The following is a 24986-nucleotide window of genomic DNA, read 5'->3' as shown; positions in this document are numbered from 1 at the left end:
CTGCTCTGTTCTCTCAAACCTCCAGTCGGTCGTGGCAGATGGCCGCTCACACTGAGCCTGGTTCTGGTTCTGTTGGAGGTTTCTTCCTGTTAAAAGGGAGTTTTTCCTCTCCACTGTCGCTACATGCGTCAGTGCATGTGTGTAAATGCATAGTAAAGAATAGAGGTTAAAATAATACATATGTGTGTGCTGGTTGGTATGAGCATGGATGAGTGTATGAATACGTATGCAGATATGTATGTTGTTATGACAACCGACATTCTGTGTAAGGGGACAAGACACTTAGAAAAATAAAATCAGTAAAACCAGAGAACCTGTTCCTAACTACCTTTTGATCTGCAAAACCAGTGAGTGGTCCTGTTGATCTGCTAAATAATCTGGTCTGATCTGAATTGTCTTCACCATGAGCAGTGTATGTTGTTGTGTGTTCCTCTGACCTGTCAGCTGCTTATCGCCAGCCGCTGGAGCGATGCCAACGTACGGCGTGGTGAGCTGGGTGACGATTATGGCGGCTGTTGGTCCAGGAAGGCATGCAGAGACAGTGACAGATACAGAGAGACGTGCTGAAGCAGAGGCTGGTTCTGATGCATAGATATTAGTGTGGAACTCTGGCTCTCCTGAAGGAGGTTATCAGGTGTAAATGAAGGTTGGACCTTCAGTTAGATTTCATTTTCAGACTTTAGCTAGGGATTATGTTCAGCTAAAAGTAAGACTTAATATACAGCAGCTGTGGTCCAGTAGATTAAAACAGAACCAGGGTATCAGTCAAAGTGAATAATTTTCTTAGAACTTTCTAGAACTAAAACTCTTTCATGCTCCTGATTATGGAATTCCAGACTCATCTTTCCCTGGAGAATCCCAAGAGCAAATTCTCAACTTTCCCAGTCTGTAAGTGAGATCAGTTTGATTTACAATGACCCGCTCTAGAACATCAGGTTTCTGTAGTTAACTTAAAGATCGTTCAGGAGAGCAAAGCACCTTTCAGGTAGTAATAGTTTTCAGGAAAGACACCTGGAAGAAAAGCTTGTTGATCAGCCAATCAGTGCTCAGAAATTAGTAATCAATCACTCAGCAGAGACAGGTAGAGAAGTTTAACAGATGATTTCAAGACTTCAGCTGTTCAGGTTCAGGATGTCGAGAGGAACCTGATTGCAGGCTGGGAGCGCCTATGGTTCTGTGGAGCCAGCTCATTGGTTCTTACTAACTTACATGATAAAAATCTAAATGTAATACAAATGTTTGTTCCACGCAGTATTCATGCCTTTTCCTGTTTATTTTTCAGAAATCCAGAAAATGTTTTTAATCTGTTTCGGGAAAATTTTTATGTTTCTCTTTGTTCCAAAATCTGAAAACAGAAACACAAGGGACTGAGCCGTTTCTGAACAGATCCAGAAACTATCAGAACCTTCTTCTGTCAGCTCAAATAAATTCAACTAATCACACAGAGCTCTAGAAAGTAGTTCTATGTCAAATGGTTCTGGCACAGAGACAGAAAAAAAGAACGTCTGGAACGTTTAGAAAGAATTTCCTGTCAGAGATCGGACTTTGGTTCCGTCCAGACTGAAGGTGATGTGATAAGCAAAACAGGAACAGGGAGAAAGACTGCATAACGAACTCAGGCAGGATGGGAAATTTTCTAATTTGGACTGATTACTGAAAGGTTTGAGGTAATCTGGACCATATTATGTAAATATGACTTCACATGTCAGGAGTTAGAACCCTCTCTGTGGTTCTACTGCCTTTCCACTACAGATGGTAAATGGACTGAACTTCTATAGGGCCTTTCCAGTCAGACTGACCGCTCAAAACGCTTCACACTAGAGCCACATTCACTAACGCGCACACATTCACACACGATACGCAGATCGGTGGGCAATTTGAGGTGAAGGGCCTTGCCCATGTGGCAAGGGGAAGCTGGAATTGAACCCACAACTTTTGGATTGTAAGACAACTACTCTTCTCACTGCACCACAGTGGCCTCGTACAAGGACAAGAAGCTGATGAGTTGGCAGTGACAGTGATCTCAGTTAATCCAGATCTTCTCTAGGTCTTGACCACACCAGTCCTTATTTCCAGGCCTCACTTGGTTTTATTTTCTGATCACTGATTTAAACTGAACAAAATGTTTCAACTTCATGTTTCTGGCTCAGAATTAGACTCAGGAGGAAACTTAGTCCTTCCTGATGTTTCATTTGGGTCTTCATGTCCTCTCCTCTCTGACTAAAAACTCCAGTCTAGGGATGAAATTCTACTTTCAGAATGAACTCAGAACCTTCTGTGTTTCCTTGATGAGAAACCGTCCAGTTAACATTCAGCAGACATGCAGCGCTTCTTTATATTCACATCAGGAGGCTCGCTGTTAGCTCTGCTCTCCACAGAGGGTACTCTGAGGAGATGGGGGAGGAGACCTCCCACACAGGAGATGGGGTTGGCTGCTGCAGCGTGACTGACCGGAGTCGGGGGACCAACAGAATCAACCAGCATCTGTTGTCATTAACCATCAGAACTGTGGTCCAGTAAAAGCTGATTAAACTGTGTGTGTGTGTGTTTACTCAGAGTGTGTGTGATTATGCTAATGTTCACCAGAGGGGCTAGCTGTGCTTGCAACTAGCTTAGCTCTTGTGTTCCCAGTTTCTTGTTTTTTAGCGTTTCATCAGCCTGGTGTTAACACAGCATCAAGGTGACTGCGAAGGCTTCCCAGGTGTTTCGGTTGCTCCTCTTTTTCTCCTGCTGATGGAGTCGGTGTGGAATGAGGGGTGGATGCAGGTGCAGGTGTAGGTTCTGAGCAGAATTCTTCATGCTGCTATAGTTATGGATGGACTGACATGCTCACTGTTAGGTTAGAACCTCAGCAGCGATGCACCAACTGTGCTCCATTGAGCCAGGGCACCAACACACAGCTGAAGAAAATATTAGAACAGACCAAAAAAACCTAATCCTAACCCATACTTGAACCTCACGATATCCACAATTTAGGGACACATAACAGCTGGACTTCAGGTTCACCAGCCTATGCTTTGGATCTTGGTTCTGCATTACAACAAAGGACCATCATGTGTGTGCACAAGGTAGCACCGAGACCAGAAGACCAGTCTGTCCAGTGTTTTGTGGAGACAAAACCAGTATTTCTCTGGGTATCACGGCATGAGAGCCTCAGGATCTGACTTAAGGTTTCCTCTGGTAGCGCTACAGGGACCTTGACATCACAGAGCTACCGCCATGCTGAGGTGCTCCAGCAGTCAGCTAAGTCTCTCCCAACCCAGCATCTGTGAGACCAGTTTGGTCATGAACCCTGAGCCAAACCTCATCTGGTGGATCTAAAAGTGCAGCTCCAAGAGCTGTGGGTTCCTGTCCTGCAGGAGAGGATCTAGCAGCTCCACAACGGTAACAGTTAGTGAGGTTTTATCCAGGTCTTTAAAAATGTAATCTTAAACCTTTCAGGATAACATTAAAACTAAACCCAGATCAAGATTAGATGCTGTGTCAGCATGACTTTTCAAGAGTCGGCAAACTAAAAAAAAAAAAAAAAAAAAACACCAGGTGACACAAAATCCTACGAATATGAACAATATTTCTGGATTAAATGGGAATAATATTTCTGGAATAACAAAAACAGCTTCTAGAATATCAATAACTGGCACAGAAAACCTTTCGGAGCAAAGTCTTACCTTTAGTGGCCACTCTCACACAGTCGATCTTTGTCTCCTGTTGGAGAGAGAAACAAATTAGTTTCCTGTCAACACAACTGCAGACATATGAGCTGTCACATCTGGCTGCATTCTGCACAATACACACACACACACACACACACACACACACACACACACACACACAATCTTTACAGGGACTCATCATTTCTGTGCCCTATACCTCACCCTAACCCAAAAACAACACTGCTCCTTCTGGGGCATTGGCTTTGGGCCCCATAAGGAGTCCTTACAACGTAGTATAGGTTGGGCCTTACACTGTAGAAAACACACACACACACAGACACAGACACACACACACACACACACACACACACACTTCCAGAGAGATAGAAAGAGTCAGACTCATCGTAAACAGAGCAGACAGAAGGCAAATGGCTGTGGATCAGTGCCTCTGGTGGCATTTAACAAACCCCCCCTCCATACACACACGCACACACACACACGCACACACACATTGGCTGGTTTAGTGAAAGGCGAGAGAGAACATCTTGCATCTTTCTGGTTTTAACAAACAAGCGACAAATTAACCACAAGAGCTCATGAATATTCATGCTCTCGCTCTCTCTCGCTCTCTCTCGCTCACTCACACACACACACACACACACACACACACACACACACACACACACACACACACACACACAGTGTGTATCTGTGGTAGGGAGACAGTAAAAAGCACTACTATGGCTGCATTATTCAACACACACACACCAATTAAAGCTGTGAGCATCAATACTGAACATGCTCCGATCTGCATGCGTGTGTGAAAGTGAGCGGTTATCCTTTAATTGCACAAATATGTGAGGTGAGACACACAGAAGCTGCAGCTGGGAACAATCTGCTTCCATTTAAAGAGCTCAGTCTTTCCTCGCTCTCTGAGCTTTGTGACAGACGGAACGGGGAGTGGAACGGGAACCTTCGTAAGAACGTGTAATTCTCCTCCATCATGCACCCGAGTCGAGCTCCGCTGCACAGCAGGATGGGATATCCTGACACCTGCCACCTGAAATAAAACCTTTGTGCTGTGATAAAAAGCCTGTTTCTCTGCAAACTACAGAAACATTTCCAGCCAACTGGACCATTTCCATCACCACCAGGATCTGTGGGACCAATGTCTTCATGATGTCAGGTTGTCTGTGCTTCCGTCTCTTCCTGCAAACAGTCGCCAGTCACAGAGATTAAAAAGACTAACCTCCTCTCCTCTTTAAGGGAAATGAAAATGGAGCACAGAGAACCCTGTACCAGAACTCTGTAGGAGCAGTTCCTTCATCAGACCAGCACTTCATCAGTAACACCAAGCAGGTAGAAATCATTCAGTGTATCTTACACCATCTTTCCTGAGCTTCATGTGTCCTAACCAGTGTAACCAGTGTGACCGGTATAGTTGAACTCACCCCATTTGCTGTGCTCACAGCCTGGTAGTAGATGCCATAACTCTTGTGGGGCAGCAGAGGAGCGTTCCAGTAACCGTTGTAGGTCCGGTTGTCACCTGTCCAACACACAAGTTAAGTTAACTGACCCGGTTAACTAACCCATCCCGCATTCTGGTCATCAAGCAGCTGGTAAAGGTTAATATCAGCCCTGTAACCTACGACACAGCAGACCCTAACCCTGAAGCTGAGACAGAAACCTGCAGGTTAAAATGATTCAGATCTTTTATGACTAAATATGAGAAAAACTGATCATTTTAATAGCTTAGTTAACTAAGAAGCTGATCAAAATCTGCTTAGTTAACTAATTACCACACTAACCAACACAGAAGGGTATGGGACTCCTTAGGTCACTCATCGGCAGCTCTGCGCTGAAGTAATACTGGGAGTTCAGCAGGGTGGCGTTCTGGAAATGAATGGGAACGGGATAGCAGCGAAGGATCTCTGCTGTTCCTCTCCTCAGCCTGCGGGGGCGCTCCTCCTCCACCACCACCTGGTACTTACTGCAGACAGGCAGGTAGAGACAGGTAGAGACAGGTAGAGACAGGTGGACAAAGGCCAGCTGTGTTTCTGGTACCAAACTGGTTGTGAGAAATGATGCAACAACAGAAGAATTCACATGAAAAAGTTAGAAATGCAACAGCAGCTTAACCATGCAACATAAGGTTGGTTATCTTTATGGACAGCTAGTCTAGTAACAGACAATATAATCAGTCAGTTAGTTAGTTCTGGCCAAGGTGAATGGAGGGGAATGATGGGAAATGCAGTTTGTGGAGGACAGGTTCTGCAGCGCTGCAGCTGTTTGTGGATCTCTGTTCACATTAAAGCTCTGTGCTCCTCTTCTCCCCATCAGAGTGTTCATTATTCAGCTCCACAGAAAGGTCAGTCCTGCCTCTCCTCCATCACTCTCTCTTTCACTTTTATTAAGTGTTTCTCTCTGTGCGCGTCCAGGCTGCAACTTTATAACAGTCTGACATTCAGCAGATCATTCATGTCCTGCTGCCTGGGCTGCTATTAAACCCAACGCCCAGGTAAAGGACATGAAGACACTAAACAAAACTTACGTCCAAACTGAAATATTGTGGCTTTGGCTCCTCGTCTGTGAATAAGAAATAAAAATCTGCTGCTCACCGGTCGGCTGGGAGTGAATAATTAGTGCCTTTAAAGGGCAGCGATTTATTAATTGATGTGACAGGAGCAGCTGACCAAACACGGCCAGAAATTATTCATACACTAAAACTGCTCTACAGAACTGAACAGAGCCAGCAAGTACAGCTAAGCACAAAAGTATTCATACCCCCACAGGTTTAGGTTTAAAGTGATGTTTTAATCTACCAGCATGTCTTTTCTGGCTCTGGAGCGGTCCAGCCAGAGTCCTGATCTGAATCTGATAAAGAGTCAGTGGAGGGAGCTAAAGATCAGGGTTAAAACCCTGGAGCCCATCAGCAAAGATGAATCATCAGAACACCAGAGGAACCACGCAGAAAGCTGCTCAGCTGTTAGAAGAAGGGTAGCTGGATGTGCTACTAATAAAGCTGTTTTCTATTAATTATTGAGAAGAGGATAAATCATGTTCAACATGACATTTTTATTAAAATAAAAATAAATACAAATCAATTATTTCTTCATAACTGATACAATTTGTAATTTCTGTTGTCTTTCAAGAGATTTCTGCCTCATTTCGCATCAGAAAGAAACTTCTGGATTGAATGAAAATCTTTTTAAATCTAAATTTGAGTAATTTTGGCCTAACTGTCTACAGCAGCAAACACCACGGACATGAGAGGTAGTTAGAGAAAATGTAGATACAGTATAAAGGGAAAAGTGTCCCGACAACAGAGCCTTGAGGAACACCACGTGGTTAACATTTAACTTGTTCATTTCACCTAAATGATACCAAACACATGAATCAGAACCCTCATCTCTACACTAAAAACTGTAACACATGTTTTCAGTCTAACAACATGCACAGCAACATGAAGTAAGCATCAGTGTTTTATTATAGATTCATCAGGAACAAAAGTATACACTGTGTTGATGTTTCCATCTCAGATCAATAATGTAAAATCAATCAGGTGTTCTTCGGTCAGAGAAACCTCTCCTTTCCTGAATGTTTCATTTCTTCATTCATCTCCATAAACCCTGAGACACTCAGAGGTTTTATGTCTGCGGTTGCTCACTGAGCCTCGTTGCTACACACTCATTGATTTCAAGTCTGTAAGGGGAGGAGAAAACCCTCAATATCTTCAGAGAGAAACTTAGGCTGCTTGCTTTAACTTGGTGCTGATATTCGGCTCCTTCCAACATCTCACTTATTAATCTATAGCTAGACTCTACAGGGCCTACACCCACCAGGAGAGTCTTCCACAAATTGGAGCTGCCCCTGAACGCACCACACTCAGTTTTCTGCTCTGTTTTTGTCCTGAGGGACGCTGGAAACAATAGTTGTGTTTTTCATGGGAGCCAGGTTCAGGACAGAGTCATACATCACCAAAAACATGCACACACTCACATGCACAAACATACACAGAGTGCAGGGTGTGGGACTGCATCGTTGTCACATTTCCTGCTGGACAGGAAACTAACGGATGCCAGGAAGACGTGCACAGACCTACGTGCACAGTGACAAGCATGCAGTGAGTGTTATTGTTGAACTCTGCACAGAAAGAGGAAACTCATCCAATTGTTCCTTCGTGCTCCTTTCTTTTCCTCCCACTCTCTTTATCTCTTTTCTTCTCCTCTCTGTCTTTGACAAACCAACTCCAATCACATTTTTCCATGCTCACTAGCTCACTGTGTGTGTGTGTGTGTGTGTGTGAGAGAGAGAGAGAGAGTAATCTGATTACAGCTGCAGGTCGCCTGCAGCAACACCTTTTGTCCTGCGATGTGAAGCTCTGCTGTTGAAGCACAAAGCTAAGTTAAATTTAAACACAGCGACATGAAGTGGAATCTGATGGCTTTCACTTCAGCTATCGTGTCAATTACCACAACCTACATCACACACACACTCTGAAGCAAACCCAACACACAACAAGCCTGTGTTCTCCAGCTCAGAGCTCAGTGGAACAAGGTGCTGCTGCAGCGCTGCGATCGTACAAACGGTTTCAGCTGCTGATTATCTCTGCACAACACGGATCTTTCCTCCTAGTCAGTTCAGGGTCTCGGGGAATCAGGGGATAATACGCTCTTAGCAGGCTCCAACATGAGTTCTGGTTTAACCTCAGATGAACAACATGAACCCGCCCTATTCCGAAATACAAACCGGTACAGTTGCAGTCAGACTGAATGAATCCACTAACCAGCAGAGACCATCAGCAGGTTAATGAACTGTGTGTGACTGACACATTCAGCTGATAATCTCTTGTTAATCCTCTACGTTAGCAGCATACTCTGATTAGCTCTGCCCGCTGCTCGTTAATTAACCAAATCCCTCGTTACAGCACCACCATGCCGTCAACATGACGACTGTTACCGGGGATACCGCCTCCCTGGGTGGCTGTAAAAACTTTACAGAGAGCTTCAAAGTGCTGCTGGTAATGTTTCACTGAAGGTGGTATGCCTGGGGTTACCTGACGGGGGCGCCGCGGCTCTGAGCCGGCTTCAGCAGGACCGTGACAGAGGAGTCCGTCTGGTTCAGAGGAGACTCCTGATCGTAGGCCGGCATCAGAGGAGCTGAGGAGCAGAGACGCAGAGTTACCTCCAAACCGCAGCAGAAAAGTAGCAAACAGCAAGACTCTTCAGTAAAGCTGTGCTCTCATAAATGAGAAAAACCAGGACAAATATTCACATTTATTTCTAGGACCTTTTCTGAGAAGCAACAGAAACTAAAATAATTTGTTTTACACAAGTACAAAGTATTAAAGGTTCCTATGAATCATGAAATAATACTACGTTTCATGCAGTTTTTACAAGGTTTACAATCTGAAGCCACTGTTGGGTCACCTTCAGATCCTCAGGGAGGACTGTCCAGGAAACTATCATGACTGGGACCAAAATGGTTCTGAGCACCAATGCTTCTAGTTCCACTTGCAGATAAACAGTGTTCCTGTGATCCAGAACAGAAACTCAGAGTACTGGTTCTACTGTTGGAATGATGTGGTTCTGAGCGGTCTAACTGGTTCTGTCCTGGGTTTCATTTTGACCTTCAGTCTGACTTTTCCTACATTTGTTTTGTCTCACCCAACTTGACTTCGGATTAGAGGGGTCGTTATGGGTCTCCTCTTCTTGTTTTGCCCCGGGTCCTTACCTGAGATTTTGGTGGTGAACTGTGTGATGACTGGGGGCCCGAACCCTTTAATGGTTGAGGCTCTTATTGTGAAGGAGTAGGTGGAGCCTGGGGAGAGGCCAGAGAACACATGGCTTGTCTCATTGGCCGGTTTGAACACCTTCCCACTCTGATTGGATAGGTCAAACTCTGTGTCAAAGGAGCTCAGAGCTTTGTAGGAAATCTGTGAAGGACACCAGCATTAGATTTTTGACAGGGCATTGTGGGTAATGGAGTTACTTTCACAAAAAGACTTTATTCTTTAGAAGACTGATGTGAAGCTTTAATTAAATGTCTAAATGACTCAAATGAGCAGCTGCTCTGGACTTTCTGATGAAGACAAAAATTCAAACCATGTCAGAGTCTTACTTTGGTGTGTGGGCTGTCTCTAAACACTACATTACCCATAACACTCGGCTGTTTGGTTGGCTCTGAGAGTGTCTCACCTCATACTGCCGGATAAGGCCGAATGTGTTCAGCGGCTCTCTCCAGCTCAGACTGATCTGTTGCTCATAGCTGCGACCAAGGATGGAGTCCACCGGGACGGCTCCAGGAACTGAAACCAGAACGTTCAGTCATTTACCTGCACATGCTCAGAGAACACAAACACTCGTACAGAGACCCATACCGTCTTCGTCAGTCAGAACCAGCAGCTCCACGCTTTCCTTACGCCCCTCTGGGTTGCTCAGCACCAGTTTCAGGCTGACGTTGGTATATGGTGGAAGGTTACGGACGGTGTGCTGTGGCACGGAGCTCAGAGTGTCGTAAACCACCTCCTCCATGACCTGCTCCTTCACCGACTCCCTGGAGGAAAAACGAGCTCAGTTTTACCTGCTGGCCCCACCCACTCTCCACCTGCTCTCTCTGTCTGTAAACCCCACCCTCTGGTTACCTACTCCCCCCCCTCCATGTGTGGGCCAGTCGCTCCCCTACTTACCTGCTGGACGCCCCTGCAGGCCTGTAGCGGTACTGCACGGTCAGGTTGTAGCTGTGGCAGCGGGTTACATTGTATCCGAACGGTTCCCATCGAACAGTCACCTGTTTGGACTGAATGTCGCTGACCTGGAGCCGCTGCGGGCCGTGCATCGGATCTATCAAACCAACAAATAAAAACACATGTCACATGTCTCCTGGGATGTTTGCATCACTTTGTCTCAATGTTTGTAACGTTTCTGGCTTTTATGTTCATTGAACTATCATGGTTCAGTGTATTGAAGACATCGATAGAGACGTTTGAACTGAACCTTTCTACCTTCTGACTGGACTCGTCACTAAAGGTTCTGAGACAAACGGACTGGTACCATCTGTTTTATCTGATAGACATCTGTAATTACAGCCAGATAATGAACACTATTTTAATCGTCTTTAAAAAGAGATACTGTATCCTGGTAATCCCAGAACCACTGCAGCTCCTTTAACTTTTATGCAGTTTCTAAAAACTGACTGGTCCAGTTGGACAGAACACAGCTGACTGATAGCTGACAGGTTTCCCACCTCTGTACTTCTCTTCATTCTTTAGACTTTCACCTCAGATTTTTCCTAATGTGTTGAACTTCATGAAGAAACGTATCAGATGGTCCTTCTGCTAAACTAATTCTGGACCGGGATCGGAACGTCCTTCTGTCTCTCAGAACGGTTTGAGACAGACAACTGTTGCTCTTCACTTCAGGGACGAGCTCCAAGGTTCGTGGTTTACTTCATGTCTAATTCTTGTGAAATAAAATAACGAGTCAAAATGTGTTGAGACCGGGAAATAAAATGTTTAGACCCAAACAAGTCAGAATCCAGCCTGACAGGCTGTAGTCAGACAGAAGACACATCAGAACCAATTGGACGTATTCCGAAAAAGAACACAAACAGTTCTTAACCTAATGGGAGCCATGAGAAGTTGTGATCCAGCTCGGTTCTTGGGTCAGATCTTCAAAACCACCAAGAACCCGAGAACCTTCGGGCTTTTGGAAGAGAACAGGGAAAAAGCTTCAGCCCAGACAAAGACAGAGAGTGAAGGAAATTGGACAATGAGCACGCGAAGACACACACACACACACACACACACACACACACACACACACACAGCGGCCAATCTAAGTGGTGAATTTCTGTATTTTTCAATGACAGACAGAGATCTACTCAGATGGAGAATGATGGATGAAAGCAGCACAGAGAATTTCTCCTGACAAAAAACTGCCTTGCTGTGCGTGTGTGTGTGTGTGTGTGTGTGTGTGTGCGTGTGTGTGTGTGTGTGTATGTGTGTGTCTGTAAGTGTACAGTCTCTGCGTGTGTGTTCAGGTGTTTGTGGGGAACAATACCTTTCCTGTTCTCGTCTTTCATCTGTGTGTGTGTGTGTGTGTGTGTGGCCGTACACAAACTTCCTGTTATTGAGCTGTGGACATGCACGCTCATGAACACACACACACACACGCACGTACACACACACACACACACACACACACACACACTGCAGGCTTTTAGAAGAGCACAATAGAAGCACTTGTGAGTTTCTTCTTGATTGTGCGATAAAAGACAGGCAGAGAGCTAAAGTGTTGCTGCACAGGGAACACACACCGGCAGATATCGCTGCGGCAACAATGGGGGTCAGAGTTCAAGGGGAGGAGGAGGGACTGAGGTGGATCCTATTACCCATAATCCCCAGGGGGAAAGTGAACACTATCACATAAAATCCTACAATTCCTCAAAGATATATCTCAGAGTGTGTGTGTGTTGGACATGTATGTGTATGTGTGTGTGTGTGTTCTTTAACAAATCAGCTGCTGTTGGTTCCATCGTAGATCTTTACCGTGCTGCGTTCACTTCCCATAAAACAATAAGAAAAAACATTGACCAAATTTCTTCATTTTCTTGCTCATAATTAAAACAAATCAGCCTGTAACTCTCAGCTGATAAATCAGTTCATACGTTCAATGTCATTAAACCATCCAGTTTAGAGCAGTTTGTGTTTGTTGAAATCAGTTAAGATAAGAAACAGGATGCCAGGGCTACCAAAACCTTCCAGCACATTAACGGGCCGGGCCTACAGAGGGGACCTCAGCTCATTTATTCATTTCAACAAGCAGATTTGTGATGCAAAAGGCAGAACACGGTAGGAAGTAAACCTGAACAAAATAATGAATTTATAGAAGACAGCAAACATTCACACAGAGAAAAAGCAATAAATCGCTGGTCTAAAGGAACCTCAAAGATTAAATAAAAAATCTAAATGCTACAATAAATAAATTCTAAAAAGAACCCGAATGACAACTGTGTTAAAACATCTTAAGTGTGAATAATTTAAACCCATTAAAACCCAGAACAGACAGAACATGTCTCAGGTTGTCTTTGTTTGGCTTATTTAAGTGTTTTAGCTGCTTGGTGGGGCAGTAGGCAACACAGTTGCACCACAACAAGAAGTCCTGGGTTCGAGTCCTGGCCTGGGCTCTTTCAGGATGGAGGTCACATGTTCTAACCGTGAATACGTGGGTTCTCTCTGGGAACAAAGCAGATGTTAGAGGCCCGGTTTGACTGCACACATTGGAGTGTCTTTGAAGCTTCCACTGCTGATCTGAACCACTTCACTAGCGTTGTGACATCATACAGGTCCTTCTCAAAATATTAGCATATTGTGATAAAGTTCATTATTTTCTATAATGTAATGATGTAAATTTAACATTCATATATTTTAGATTCATTGCACACTAACTGAAATATTTCAGGTCTTTTATTGTCTTAATATGGATGATTTTGGCATACAGCTCATGAAAACCCTAAATTCCTATCTCACAAAATTAGCATATTTCATCCGACCAATAAAAGAAAAGTGTTTTTAATACAAAAACATCAACCTTCAAATAATCATGTACAGTTATGCACTCAATACTTGGTCGGGAATCCTTTGGCAGAAATGACTGCTTCAATGCGGCGTGGCATGGAGGCAATCAGCCTGTGGCACTGCTGAGGTCTTATGGAGGCCCAGGATGCTTCGATAGCGGCCTTTAGCTCATCCAGAGTGTTGGGTCTTGAGTCTCTCAACGTTCTCTTCACAATATCCCACAGATTCTCTATGGGGTTCAGGTCAGGAGAGTTGGCAGGCCAATTGAGCACAGTGATACCATGGTCAGTAAACCATTTACCAGTGGTTTTGGCACTGTGAGCAGGTGCCAGGTCGTGCTGAAAAATGAAATCTTCATCTCCATAAAGCTTTTCAGCAGATGGAAGCATGAAGTGCTCCAAAATCTCCTGATAGCTAGCTGCATTGACCCTGCCCTTGATAAAACACAGTGGACCAACACCAGCAGCTGATACGGCACCCCAGACCATCACTGACTGTGGGTACTTGACACTGGACTTCTGGCATTTTGGCATTTCCTTCTCCCCAGTCTTCCTCCAGACTCTGGCACCTTGATTTCCGAATGACATGCAGAATTTGCTTTCATCCGAAAAAAGTACTTTGGACCACTGAGCAACAGTCCAGTGCTGCTTCTCTGTAGCCCAGGTCAGGCGCTTCTGCCGCTGTTTCTGGTTCAAAAGTGGCTTGACCTGGGGAATGCGGCACCTGTAGCCCATTTCCTGCACACACCTGTGCACGGTGGCTCTGGATGTTTCTACTCCAGATTCAGTTCACTGCTTCCGCAGGTCCCCCAAGGTCTGGAATCGGCCCTTCTCCACAATCTTCCTCAGGGTCCGGTCACCTCTTCTCGTTGTGCAGCGTTTTCTGCCACACTTTTTCCTTCCCACAGACTTCCCACTGAGGTGCCTTGATACAGCACTCTGGGAACAGACTATTCGTTCAGAAATTTCTTTCTGTGTCTTACCCTCTTGCTTGAGGGTGTCAATAGTGGCCTTCTGGACAGCAGTCAGGTCGGCAGTCTTACCCATGATTGGGGTTTTGAGTGATGAACCAGGCTGGGAGTTTTAAAGGCCTCAGGAATCTTTTGCAGGTGTTTAGAGTTAACTCGTTGATTCAGATGATTAGGTTCATAGCTCGTTTAGAGACCCTTTTAATAATATGCTAATTTTGTGAGATAGGAATTTCGGGTTTTCATGAGCTGTATGCCAAAATCATTCATATTGGCCGGGGGGGTTACTGCGCATCCGCAGTTAAACTCCAAGAAGAGAGGTCAATCTTCATCCTCTGGCCTCCTTGGCGAAAGGGGATAATATGACCTGACCGTCAGCAGTTGACTGGAACAAAAACAAGGGTGGCAATCCGTCTCCTTGAAACTCTGTGGTTTTTTGGTTACATGTTAAACTCACGTCTTCAATCGGCAAAGTGAAAACTTACAAGCCTTCTTATTCCTGTAAGCTTAATTCACTTAGTTTTCTCGTTGGCCAACGAGGAGAATTACTGAAATTAACGTGGGACCTCTTCTCCAGAATGCTGCTTCAGATGCCGGTAACCGTGTCTAGGTCCCAAGCTGAAAGCACCTCCTTAAAGGGGCCACCTTCCTATATAGTGTCCTGTGACGTCAGACTTGGGACGCCCCGTCATATCAGCCACAGTGCCCGCTGGGATTTGTAGTAGCGGAGTATACTGGGATACAAAATGGCCGAAAATGCCGGAAGGCCTGGTGGCGTCCAGCAACGTGCAAATGATCCAATATTCAGCAAACAAGTGGTCGAACAACTGCATTTTGTTGATTGATGAAAATAAATGATTAAACACTTAAATTTCTGAAAGCTTTCTTTGTTTACAGCATTTTTTCACACCTGCCTAATATATATATATATATATATATACTGTGCAGACCAAAGGTTTGGACACACCTTCTCATTCAAAGAGTTGTCTTTATTTTCATTCAATTCAATTCCATTCAAAAATACTTTATTAATCCCAAAGGGAAATTAAATGTTGTTGTAGCTCATATTATGAAGGTTTCTTCAAAGAGCCGTTGTAGATGCTGATGGCTGTGGGCAGGAAGGATCTCCTGTAGCGCTCCGTCTTACAGCAGATCTGAAGAAGCCTCTGACTGAAGACACTCTGTTGTTGTAGGACAGTCTCATGAAGAGGATGCTCAGGGTTCTCCATAATGTTCTTCATTTTATGAAGAATCCTTCTTTCCACAATCATCTCCAGAAGTTCCAGAGGAGTCCCCAGAACAGAACCAGCCTTCTTTATCAGCTTGTTGAGCTTTTTTAAGTCCCTGGTTCTGATGCTGCTTCCCCAGCAGATGATGGTAGAAGAGATCAGACTCTCCACAACAGACTTATAGAAGATATGCAGCATCTTGCTGCAAACACCAAAGGACCTAAGCTTCCTCAAGAAGTACAGTCTGCTCTGTCCCTTCTTGTAGATGGCTTCACAGTTGCATCTCCACTCTAGTCTGTTGTCCAGGTGAACACCGAGGTATTTATACTCCTCCACCACCTCCACTTCTTCTCCCATGATAGAAATAGTTTTTGACTTATTCCTGTTTCTCTTAAAATCTACAATCATCTCCTTTGTTTTAGTCACGTTCAAAATGAGATGATTGTTTCCACACCATGCCACAAAGAGGTCCACCACCTTCCTGTACTCAGCTTCTTGTCCATCTCTGATCCACCAACGACTGCAGAATCATCTGAGTATTTCTGCAGATGACAGGAGTCTGTCTCGTACTGGAAGTCTGAGGTGTACAGAGTGAAAAGGAATGGTGAGAGTACCGTCCCCTGTGGTGCTCCTGTGCTGCTGACTACCTGGTTAGACTCACAACCCTTCAGTCTCACAAACTGTGGTCTGTTTGTCAGGTAGTCTTTGATCCAGGAGATTGTTGAGGCCTCCACCTGAGTCTTCTGGAGTTTCTGACAAAGCAAATCAGGTTGGATTGTATTAAATGTTCTGGAGAAATCAAAGAACATGATCCTCACAGTGCTGCTGGCTTTGTCCAGATGATAGTGGGTTTGTTGAAGCAGGTGTATGATGGCATCTTCAACTCCAACTCCACAGCAATAAGCAAACTGGAGGGGGTCCTCATGGTTTACTGTTTGCTTACTCATGTGGGCCAACAGGAGTCTCTCTAGGACCTTCATGATGTGGGATGTCAGGGCAACAGGTCTATAGTCATTGAGGACTGATGGGTGAGTTTTCTTTGGTACCAGAACAACACTGGAACCTTCTGGTCCAGGCTAAGATTGAAGAGGTGCTGCGGAATCCCACAGAGCTGCTCTGCACAGACCTTCAGGACTCTAGGGCTGACATGATCTGGACCTGCAGCCTTATTCCAATTCAGTCTCTCCAGTTGCATCTTCACCTGACTTCTTGAGACACACAGGTGGAAGGGGGAAGCAAAGGAAGCATCAGCATCTTCTGATATGGTTGAAGGCAAATATGTAGAAGCAGAAGGGTCTAGGGCTGAGGTGGAAGATAAAAAATGTGAGGTGTTACTGGACAGCTATGGGTCCTGTGGGTCAAAGGAAGATGGGATGTCTGTTTGGCTGTGAGCAGGAGAGGAGGATGCTGAGCTTCTTTCTGAACTGAACCTATTGAAGAATGTGTTCAGTTCATTGGTTCTGTCCAGACCTCCATCGGTCTGATCTTCCTTCTGCTTGAAGCCTGTGATCTTCTTCATCCCTGACCACACATCTCTGATATTGTTTTGCTGGAGCTGCTCTCCATCTTCTTCTTGTACACCTCCTTGCTATCTCTTATCTTGACTTTAAGTTGCTTCTGTAAACTCCTTAATAATTCTCTGTCTCCCTCTCTGAAGGTTCTTTTTTTCTTGTTAAGCAGGTCCTTCAGGTCACTGGTGATCCAAGGTTTGTTATTGGGGAAGCATTTCACGGTTCTGGTGTGAAACAACTGAAAAAATGTCTTATATTCCAGGTTCTTCAAAGTAGCCACCTTTTGCTTTGATTACTGCTCCACACACTCTTGGTATTCTGTTGATGAGCTTCAAGAGGTAGTCACCTGAAATGGTTTTCACTTCACAGGTGTATCCTGTCAGGTTTAATAAGTGGAATTTCAAGCCTTATAAATGGGGTTGGGACCATCAGTTGTGTTGTGCAGGAGGTGGAGACAGTACACAGCTGATAGTCCTACTGAATAGACTGTTAGAATTTGTATTATGGCAAGAAAAAAGCAGCTAAGTAAAGAAAAACGAGTGGCCATCATTACTTTAAGAAATGAAGGTCAGTCAGTCCAAACAATTGGGAAAACTTTGAAAGTGTCCCCAAGTGCAGTCACAAAAACCATCAAGTGCTACAAAGAAACTGGATCACATGAGGACCGCCCCAGGAAAGGAAGACCAAGAGTCACCTCTGCTGCGGACGATAAGTTCATCCGAGTCACCAGCCTCAGAAATCGCAGGTTAACAGCAGCTCAGATTAGAGAACAGGTCAATGCCACACAGAGTTCTAGTAGCAGACACATCTCTAGAACAACTGTTAGGAGGAGACTGTGTGAATCAGGCCTTCATGGTAAAATAGCTGCTAGGAAACCACTGCTGAGGACAGGCAACAAGCAGAAGAGACTTGTTTGGGCTAAAGAACACAAGGAATGGACATTAGACCAGTGGAAATCTGTGCTTTGGTCTGATGAGTCCAAGTTTGAGATCTTTGGTTCCAACCACCGTGTCTTTGTGCAGCGCAGAAGAGGTGAACGGATGGACTCTACATGCCTGGTTCCCACCGTGAAGCATGGAGGAGGAGGTACGATGGTGTGGGGGTGCTTTGCTGGTAACACTGTTGGGAATTTATTCAAAATTGAAGGCATACTGAACCAGCATGGCTACCACAGCATCTTGCAGCAGCATGCTATTCCATCCGGTTTGCATTTAGTTGGACCATCATTTATTTTTCAACAGGACAATGACCCCAAACACACCTCCAGGCTGTGTAAGGACTATTTGACCAAGAAGGAGAGTGATGGGGTGCTGCGCCAGATGACCTGGCCTCCACAGTCACCGGACCTGAACCCAATCGAGATGATTTGGGTTGAGCTGGACCGCAGAGTGAAGGGAAAAGGGCCAATAAGTGCCAAGCATCTCTGGGAACTCCTTCAAGACTGTTGGAAAACCATTTCAGGTGACTACCTCTTGAAGCTCATCAACAGAATGCCAAGAGTGTGTGGAGCAGTAATCAAAGCAAAAGGAGGCTACTTTGAAGAACCTAGAATATAAGACATATTTTCAGTTGTTTCACACTTTTTTGTTCAGTATATAATTCCACATGTGTTAATTAATAGTTTTGATGCCTTCAGTGTGAAGCTACAATATTCATAGTCATGAAAATAAAGACAACTCTTTGAATGAGAAGGTGTGTCCAAACTTTTCGTCTGTACTGTATATATATATATATATATATATATATATATATATATATATATATATTGTTCTATTCATCTTTATTTTATTTCCTCTAGAGTTTATATATTTATGCTTAATGTCTGCACACTGAGCGCTGGAAACTGAAGTCAGATTGTTTGTGTACACAGCGTTGGCCAATAAAGCTGGTTCTGATTCTGATGCATGGATGGTTGTCCTCTGTCTCTGCGTGTTCCTTTGATGGACTGGTACCTGTCCAGGATGTACCTCGTCCCTCGCTCCATGACCGCTATAGATAGGAACCAAAGTTAATGACTGGATGCAGTCAGCTTCCCTTAGATTGATAACTGGATGTTTTTATCTGACTGAATCCAACTATTATGTTACATTTAGGAAGAAATAGGACTTGAATCCGCCTGTATGACTGGGTTCTAACAATCTGATTATATGTTACTGGATATGATTTGGACTTGTGTCTGTAGATTACTGGTTCTGGACCTGCTGGGTCTAGAAAAGCCTCCATGTTCAGTAAGGTATTCAGGTTCCTGCAGCAGGTTTTATCTCCTGAGTGTTGAGTCCAAACATCCTGTGATCCAAGGACCACACTGCTTCATCATGTGACCTATGGTCACCCTTCTGCTTCTTCTTCTTCTGTGTTTCATCTTAGAGGTGACGTCTGACCGCTGAAAAAGTCGCCCGCCTTGCTGTCTGACCTTTTCAGCCAACGTCACCCTGACTGATTGAAACAGATTTCCTACATGACTCCAGCATTCAGCCACCGACACACACACACACACACACACACACACATAGCAGAGCAGCTGCTGCGTTTGATATTTCCACCTCTCAGTCTCATAAATTTCCTGTTGTCCTTTAACATTTCATTCTAATAAACTACAGGTAGCCCAGTGAAACTGTGGCGGCGCCCCCTGCAGGCTGCTTCACATCTGCAATACTAACATTCATTTCAGAGTCAAATCAAACCAGTGGGAAAACTTTCTCTTTGAAACAGCATCGAATCGTTGATTTTTCAGCAATCCTTCCCCTGAGCAGCAGGGGGCATACTGATGTCCAAGTTACCATGTTGAAAAGAACGAAATGTGTTTTATTTCTGATAGAAATTATTTTATTTCCAAAGCATGCCATAAATCCACAATACTAGGAGCTACAGGAACACCCAGCCCAACAGAACTCTGTTCTGGGTTGCTGTAATGTTCTCCTTCTCTTATCGGACTATTGGATTAAAATGGAACACAAGGCGGTTGTTCTTCTTGGTCAGAAAACATCAACAATAATGAGAAAAACGGACGAAATGACCAAAGACACACAGCTGCAGGAGTGAAGACATGGTTAGTAGCCAAGCTAGAACCCAGATTCAGTTCTGATAGAGAATCTGGGGAGGGACCAAACGATTATGATAATGGTAAGGAGGCCTTCCAACCTCAGACACTCGGAGCTCATCAGCAGACACCAGAGGAGCCATGCACAGAGCTGCTCAGCTGTTAGAAGGAGAGTCAGCTGATGCTGATTTACATTTCATTATTGAGAAGAAGAGAAATAAATATGGACATGTTTTTGTTCAAATGTAAATAAAACAGATATTTTCCCCCAAAAAATAGCATTTTATTATTATTTTATTCTATTATGCTTTTAGAGGTGCTTTTTCATTTCCTATTAGGGTATGATTAATTATGAGCCTAACTGTGGAGAGTGCAGTCTGTAAAACCAGCCAATGGTGGAGTTATGTTACTGTCAGGGATGGATTCAGTCTAACCCTCCAGATAATTCCCAAAACTGATGAAGGGGAAGGAAAACAGGTGGCGTCTGTGTTCAGGTGGAGCCATCAGAACCTTCTTCAGCTCCTGAAACAGAACAACAATCAAACCCAGTGATCAGAAATCGATCAATGGGTCTGAGACCAGACTGACAGGCTGCAGGGGCTGATGAAGATGAGGAAAACGGTCTGAAGGTGACTCTAGGACGAAGATGGGAGGAGGAGGAGCAGGAGGAGAGGCTTAGATTTTCATTTCCAGGAGATCACCAGATTTAATATGAGAAATGTTCCAGATCAAAGCTGGAGCATAAATAGTTTTTTTTTCCATATGATTCATACCAATAATTCAGATTCATGAAGATTTGAAAGAACGATGCAGAACTGAACCTTTTCTTCTTACACTGAATGTGAGCCCGCAGCTTCAGCTTCCTGTCGAACTTTTGGTTTCCAGTTTAATCTGAACCACCAGCAGGAAGACGATCTGAGACACAAACGCAGAAAAGATAAAAATACAGAAGCAGCCGTAAAAGCTCTAAAACGTCTGCGAGGCGAGCAGAGCGTGAAAATCTGAGGTGGAAAAAGACTCGGAGAGAAAGAAGTGAAATATTCATCGTGTTTTCCTGAAAGCCTGCAGACAAACAGACACTCACACTTTAATGGATGTTAACACAGGAAAAGCTCAGATTTCATGACCGATGCTTCGCTTTCAGAACCGGCGCATACCCGCTGGGTCTCCTGGTTCTGGCCAGGTTCTTTAACTCTCACTCTCATGAGATGAGAAGAACGTTGGCTGACTGTGGGTCAGACCTCAGGTTCCATAAAAATATATCGGAAGAACATCTTTAGGCGTCCTCTCAGAACGTTGGTCACAACAACAAGAACAGTTTCAAACACACTTTATGTTCTTTATTTAAACAGGCCGCCCAGCTGCTGATCCAATCAGAACTCCAGCGTTAACGGACAGATCCAGAAAATGGACTCTGAACCTTCTCTCCATGTAAGGCCAAACATAAACAGAGCTGCTTCGGAACATCTATTACAGAACCACCAGTTCAACAACAAGCTATTCCAGATCCATTTGTTCTGTATCTGTTATATGTTCTAGAAACATAGGCTTGAAAACCATTAGCTCCACACAGGTCATTTCTAGAAATGTCAGCTTCGGAACAATCAGAATAATGCTCCTTTTCCATGTGCTCTACTTTGGCCGAGTCCACTCCCTTCAGCCCGTTATATGACCGTTTCCATTACTGGGTTTCCCGGCCCAACACTGGCTTTATTGGTACCAGGTTCAGTTGGGGCTGAGCAGGAGTGAAATGCGACTCAAACAGACAGCTGAGTGGCCATGAGTATGGTCAGTCATATGTCAGCGGTATGAGGACATGTTCTTCAAGGTAGCGGAGACAATGACAAGGCTCGGATTTTACCGCACACCTCAGTACCGGGAAAAGATCCAAAAACTCTAGAGCGACTATTAAAATATTAAGGATTACAATGGTTGGAGCAGGTCAAACCAGAGCCATAGCGGTGGTTCCAAATGACCGCTGGAGGACAGGATGTGCTACGGTGAGCGATCATTTTAGTTTGCATGTTTGGACTCGAAGCTTATCTCATGTTCGGTAGGCTCACTGCGAACCACAAATCAGGAAGAGTTAACAGTGGCACGACTGGAGGCGGAGCTTCAAGCCATAACTCCAACCGTTAGCGTCACCATGGAAACGCAACAGCTTTAGTGCCGAGCAGAGTGCGCTTAAGCGGACTGGAGCCGTGCGATGCTGGAACCGCGAATGGAAAAGGAGCATTAGAAACACAAAGTCCGGAACCATCAGTTTGAAAACCATCAGTTCTGGTTTCTTCTGAGTGGCGTCTGTAAATCAAACACACTGACGCCTGTCAGTGGCGTCCACAGAACAGAAACGGAAGATTTTCCAACTTTCCTGATGGAGGAATAGACCCTGAAGCTCCTACAGGCCCGCTTAGGGCATTACCATCAAAGCAGTTCTTCACTAGTTTTTAAAGAACCAGTTTGTTTTCCACAGCCAGCCAGGGCCATGTCATGACGTCAAAATGAACGTCTCAACCAGTAAATTTCTGGACCTCCTTCTGCTTCATTCTGACTCTCTGTCCATGACGACAATTTCACTACATCAATCCTTTGATAAGGCAGCTGGGCACTTCTCTCTTTCCTTGAAGACCTTTCACCTTTCATCTGAAAGGCTTCTTTGGAGGAGAAATCTGGTTGCTGTCTGTTGAACTCCTGAGAAGATCGCTACACCATCCCAGTCAGTGGATTTCAGATCTGCACCAGCAGAGGTCTTTAACTCCACCTGGAGATAGCAGAAGACCACCACTGTTTCTAGATGTGAGCGCAGTGCTCTGTGTTGCATTGACCTCCTTAAACTGTGTGATGAAGATCCGGGAGAACTTTGATTTGCTCTAGGTCTTCTGGATTTTGCCTCATTACACCGAAAATAGGAAAGATTTGGAAAAGCTTCTGGATTCTTGGAAAATTTGTGGGGAAACATTGAAGATATGATTTGCGTTGGTCCTAAACGTTCTCCTGAACAGCACCGTTGGAGCCATTGCTTGTTTGTGTCGGGATGACACTGATCAGTGGTTTGAAGGTTCTGGATCTGAACCTAGCGGTTGTGTTCTATCTTCCAGCTTCTCTTTGGCCTCTTTACCAGTCAGATCTTCAACCATTCACTGGAGACTGAACAAACATTGTGATGCTTCAATGCTTCCTGGCCCCAGCAGTCGGCTGTCAGAATGTTCTGTGTTCTGGTTCTGTGGGGAACTGTTTAGCATCTCAGCCATTTTCCACCATACTTTCCAGGTGGGGCCAGTGGAGTTTGTTGAATGCTCTTATTAGTGAGGTGCAGCACAGATCCCAGTGAGACGTTTGGTGTAGAACATCTGATCAGACGATGTTCTGAACCTGTCAAGAGTTTGGTGGAAGCAGCAGATCTGAAATGTTTGTGTGTCACCATGCTGAGTCGCCTCACTGAGCTCCAAGTCCTAAAGCTTGTATGATGGGCATGCTCATTTATTATTAACCCCCCACACACACACACCTACATACACACACACACACACGGCTGCTATATAATTCATCTGCAGTCAGATGAATAAATAAAAGCAGCTGAAGACACAGATGAGTTTTATCAGAGCGAACATGATCGCTCTAAAACACACCAAGAGCCTCAGCTGCCAATCACACTCACACACACACACACACACACCGTTCTTTCATGTTTCTGCTTGTTTCCTGCTGTTCTCTCTTAGGAGCGTCACCTGACAGTTCAGACCAGTGGAGGTTATCACACAGGTGGTTCTCTCATCAGGAACCTCAACGTCCTGAACACCAAACATATCTTCAAATAGAACAACCAAACCTGTTAGAAAACATCTATCAGGATCAGACTCAACAGAACCTGCCACAGATATGGACCTCCAACTCAAGAACCTCTAGACATTCTTGAAGGAAAGGAGAAACTATCTAAGGTACTTTACTTCTCATTTGGCAAAATGGAAATCTCATTACACACCCCCAAACTTTCTCACAGGTCCATTAGACTATTCTGGTACCCCTAAAACATCACCAAGAGATATTTAGAACCGAATCACGTAGAACCAGGAAGACCCTTGCAACAGGATCTAAAACTCCAAACCTTCGCATCACAGAGAAGTCTATCTTCATCAAGAACACAAGATCATCTTAGGAGGATACCGCAAGCTAATCACGGTCTTCAAGAAGTTCCTCACGGATCCATCCATGTGTTCCAGTTGCCCCATTAAATAATCAGAAACCAGCAGAACCTTGTTCTAATGCACTGGCAGTGTTAATAAATCTCTTCACCAAACCCTCATGAGGTGTAACAGATCTACCAGAACTTTCAGCCAATATAAAACATGATGGAGAACAATGGGAATATGAATTGATACGTGTAAATCCTGAAAGAAAAAAATGCTAAATCACTAAATCCTTGGAAAACATTCCCAAAGAGAACTGGGCTCCCATCTGAAACGATCAGGTCAGACAAAAAGAACCTCAGTGAGAACTCCAGAACATTTTCCTATATCCATCATCTAAGGACCACTGAAAAGAACCGTGAGAATTTCCTCTAGAAGAACCAAGATGAGTCCAGTCAGGATCCCATAAAGGAGAAATATCTTAAGACTCTTACTAACATCAATCAGATCCTCCTTAACTTCTTCCAGAACACTGAGAACTAAAGAGGGAGGTCTGCAGATTCCAGGAGAGAACACACTCTGCCCTCTGAATGAAGGTTCTCTGCAGGAACTGTGATAGGAGGCAGAGGGGGGCTGGCAGGAGGTAGAACGTGTCTGGAACATGTGTTAATGAACCGTAGCGCCGGCTGCGCTGAGAGCAGTCATGTAGCAGCAGGTCTGAGGGGCGACGAGTCCAAACCTGACCCGGTCATTCTCACGGCGCCGCCTCAGGAACAAAAAAACACAGCAGACTAAACACATCGACCCCCGGCAACTTTGGAGGATTAAAACCACACAAAGAAGAAGAAAAACCAGCGCTGGGGACCCAGATACAAACCAGAT

At 44.5% G+C, this 24986-nt stretch overlaps 1 protein-coding gene across 1 annotated transcript in view; it reads right to left on the bottom strand.

Annotated features, from left to right (window-relative positions):
* LOC124858044 (receptor-type tyrosine-protein phosphatase mu-like) overlaps positions 1–24986 on the bottom strand; it is a 174168-nt gene that overhangs the window by 85177 nt on the left and 64005 nt on the right. Inside the window, exons 10-17 of the mRNA XM_047349761.1 lie at positions 10342–10495; positions 10033–10208; positions 9851–9960; positions 9387–9588; positions 8710–8812; positions 5462–5643; positions 5105–5199; positions 3669–3705 (exon numbers count right to left, since the gene is read on the bottom strand). Of these exons, the coding sequence (XP_047205717.1) occupies positions 3669–3705; positions 5105–5199; positions 5462–5643; positions 8710–8812; positions 9387–9588; positions 9851–9960; positions 10033–10208; positions 10342–10495 (1059 nt within the window). The remainder of the gene's footprint in view (positions 1–3668; positions 3706–5104; positions 5200–5461; positions 5644–8709; positions 8813–9386; positions 9589–9850; positions 9961–10032; positions 10209–10341; positions 10496–24986) is intronic.

The sequence above is a fragment of the Girardinichthys multiradiatus genome, chromosome 21 (assembly GCF_021462225.1).
Source record: "Girardinichthys multiradiatus isolate DD_20200921_A chromosome 21, DD_fGirMul_XY1, whole genome shotgun sequence".
In the NCBI taxonomy this organism is placed as follows: Eukaryota; Metazoa; Chordata; class Actinopteri; order Cyprinodontiformes; family Goodeidae; genus Girardinichthys; species Girardinichthys multiradiatus.
The sequence above is the reverse complement of the archived record's forward strand: the minus strand, read 5'-3'. Positions and strand labels throughout refer to the sequence as shown.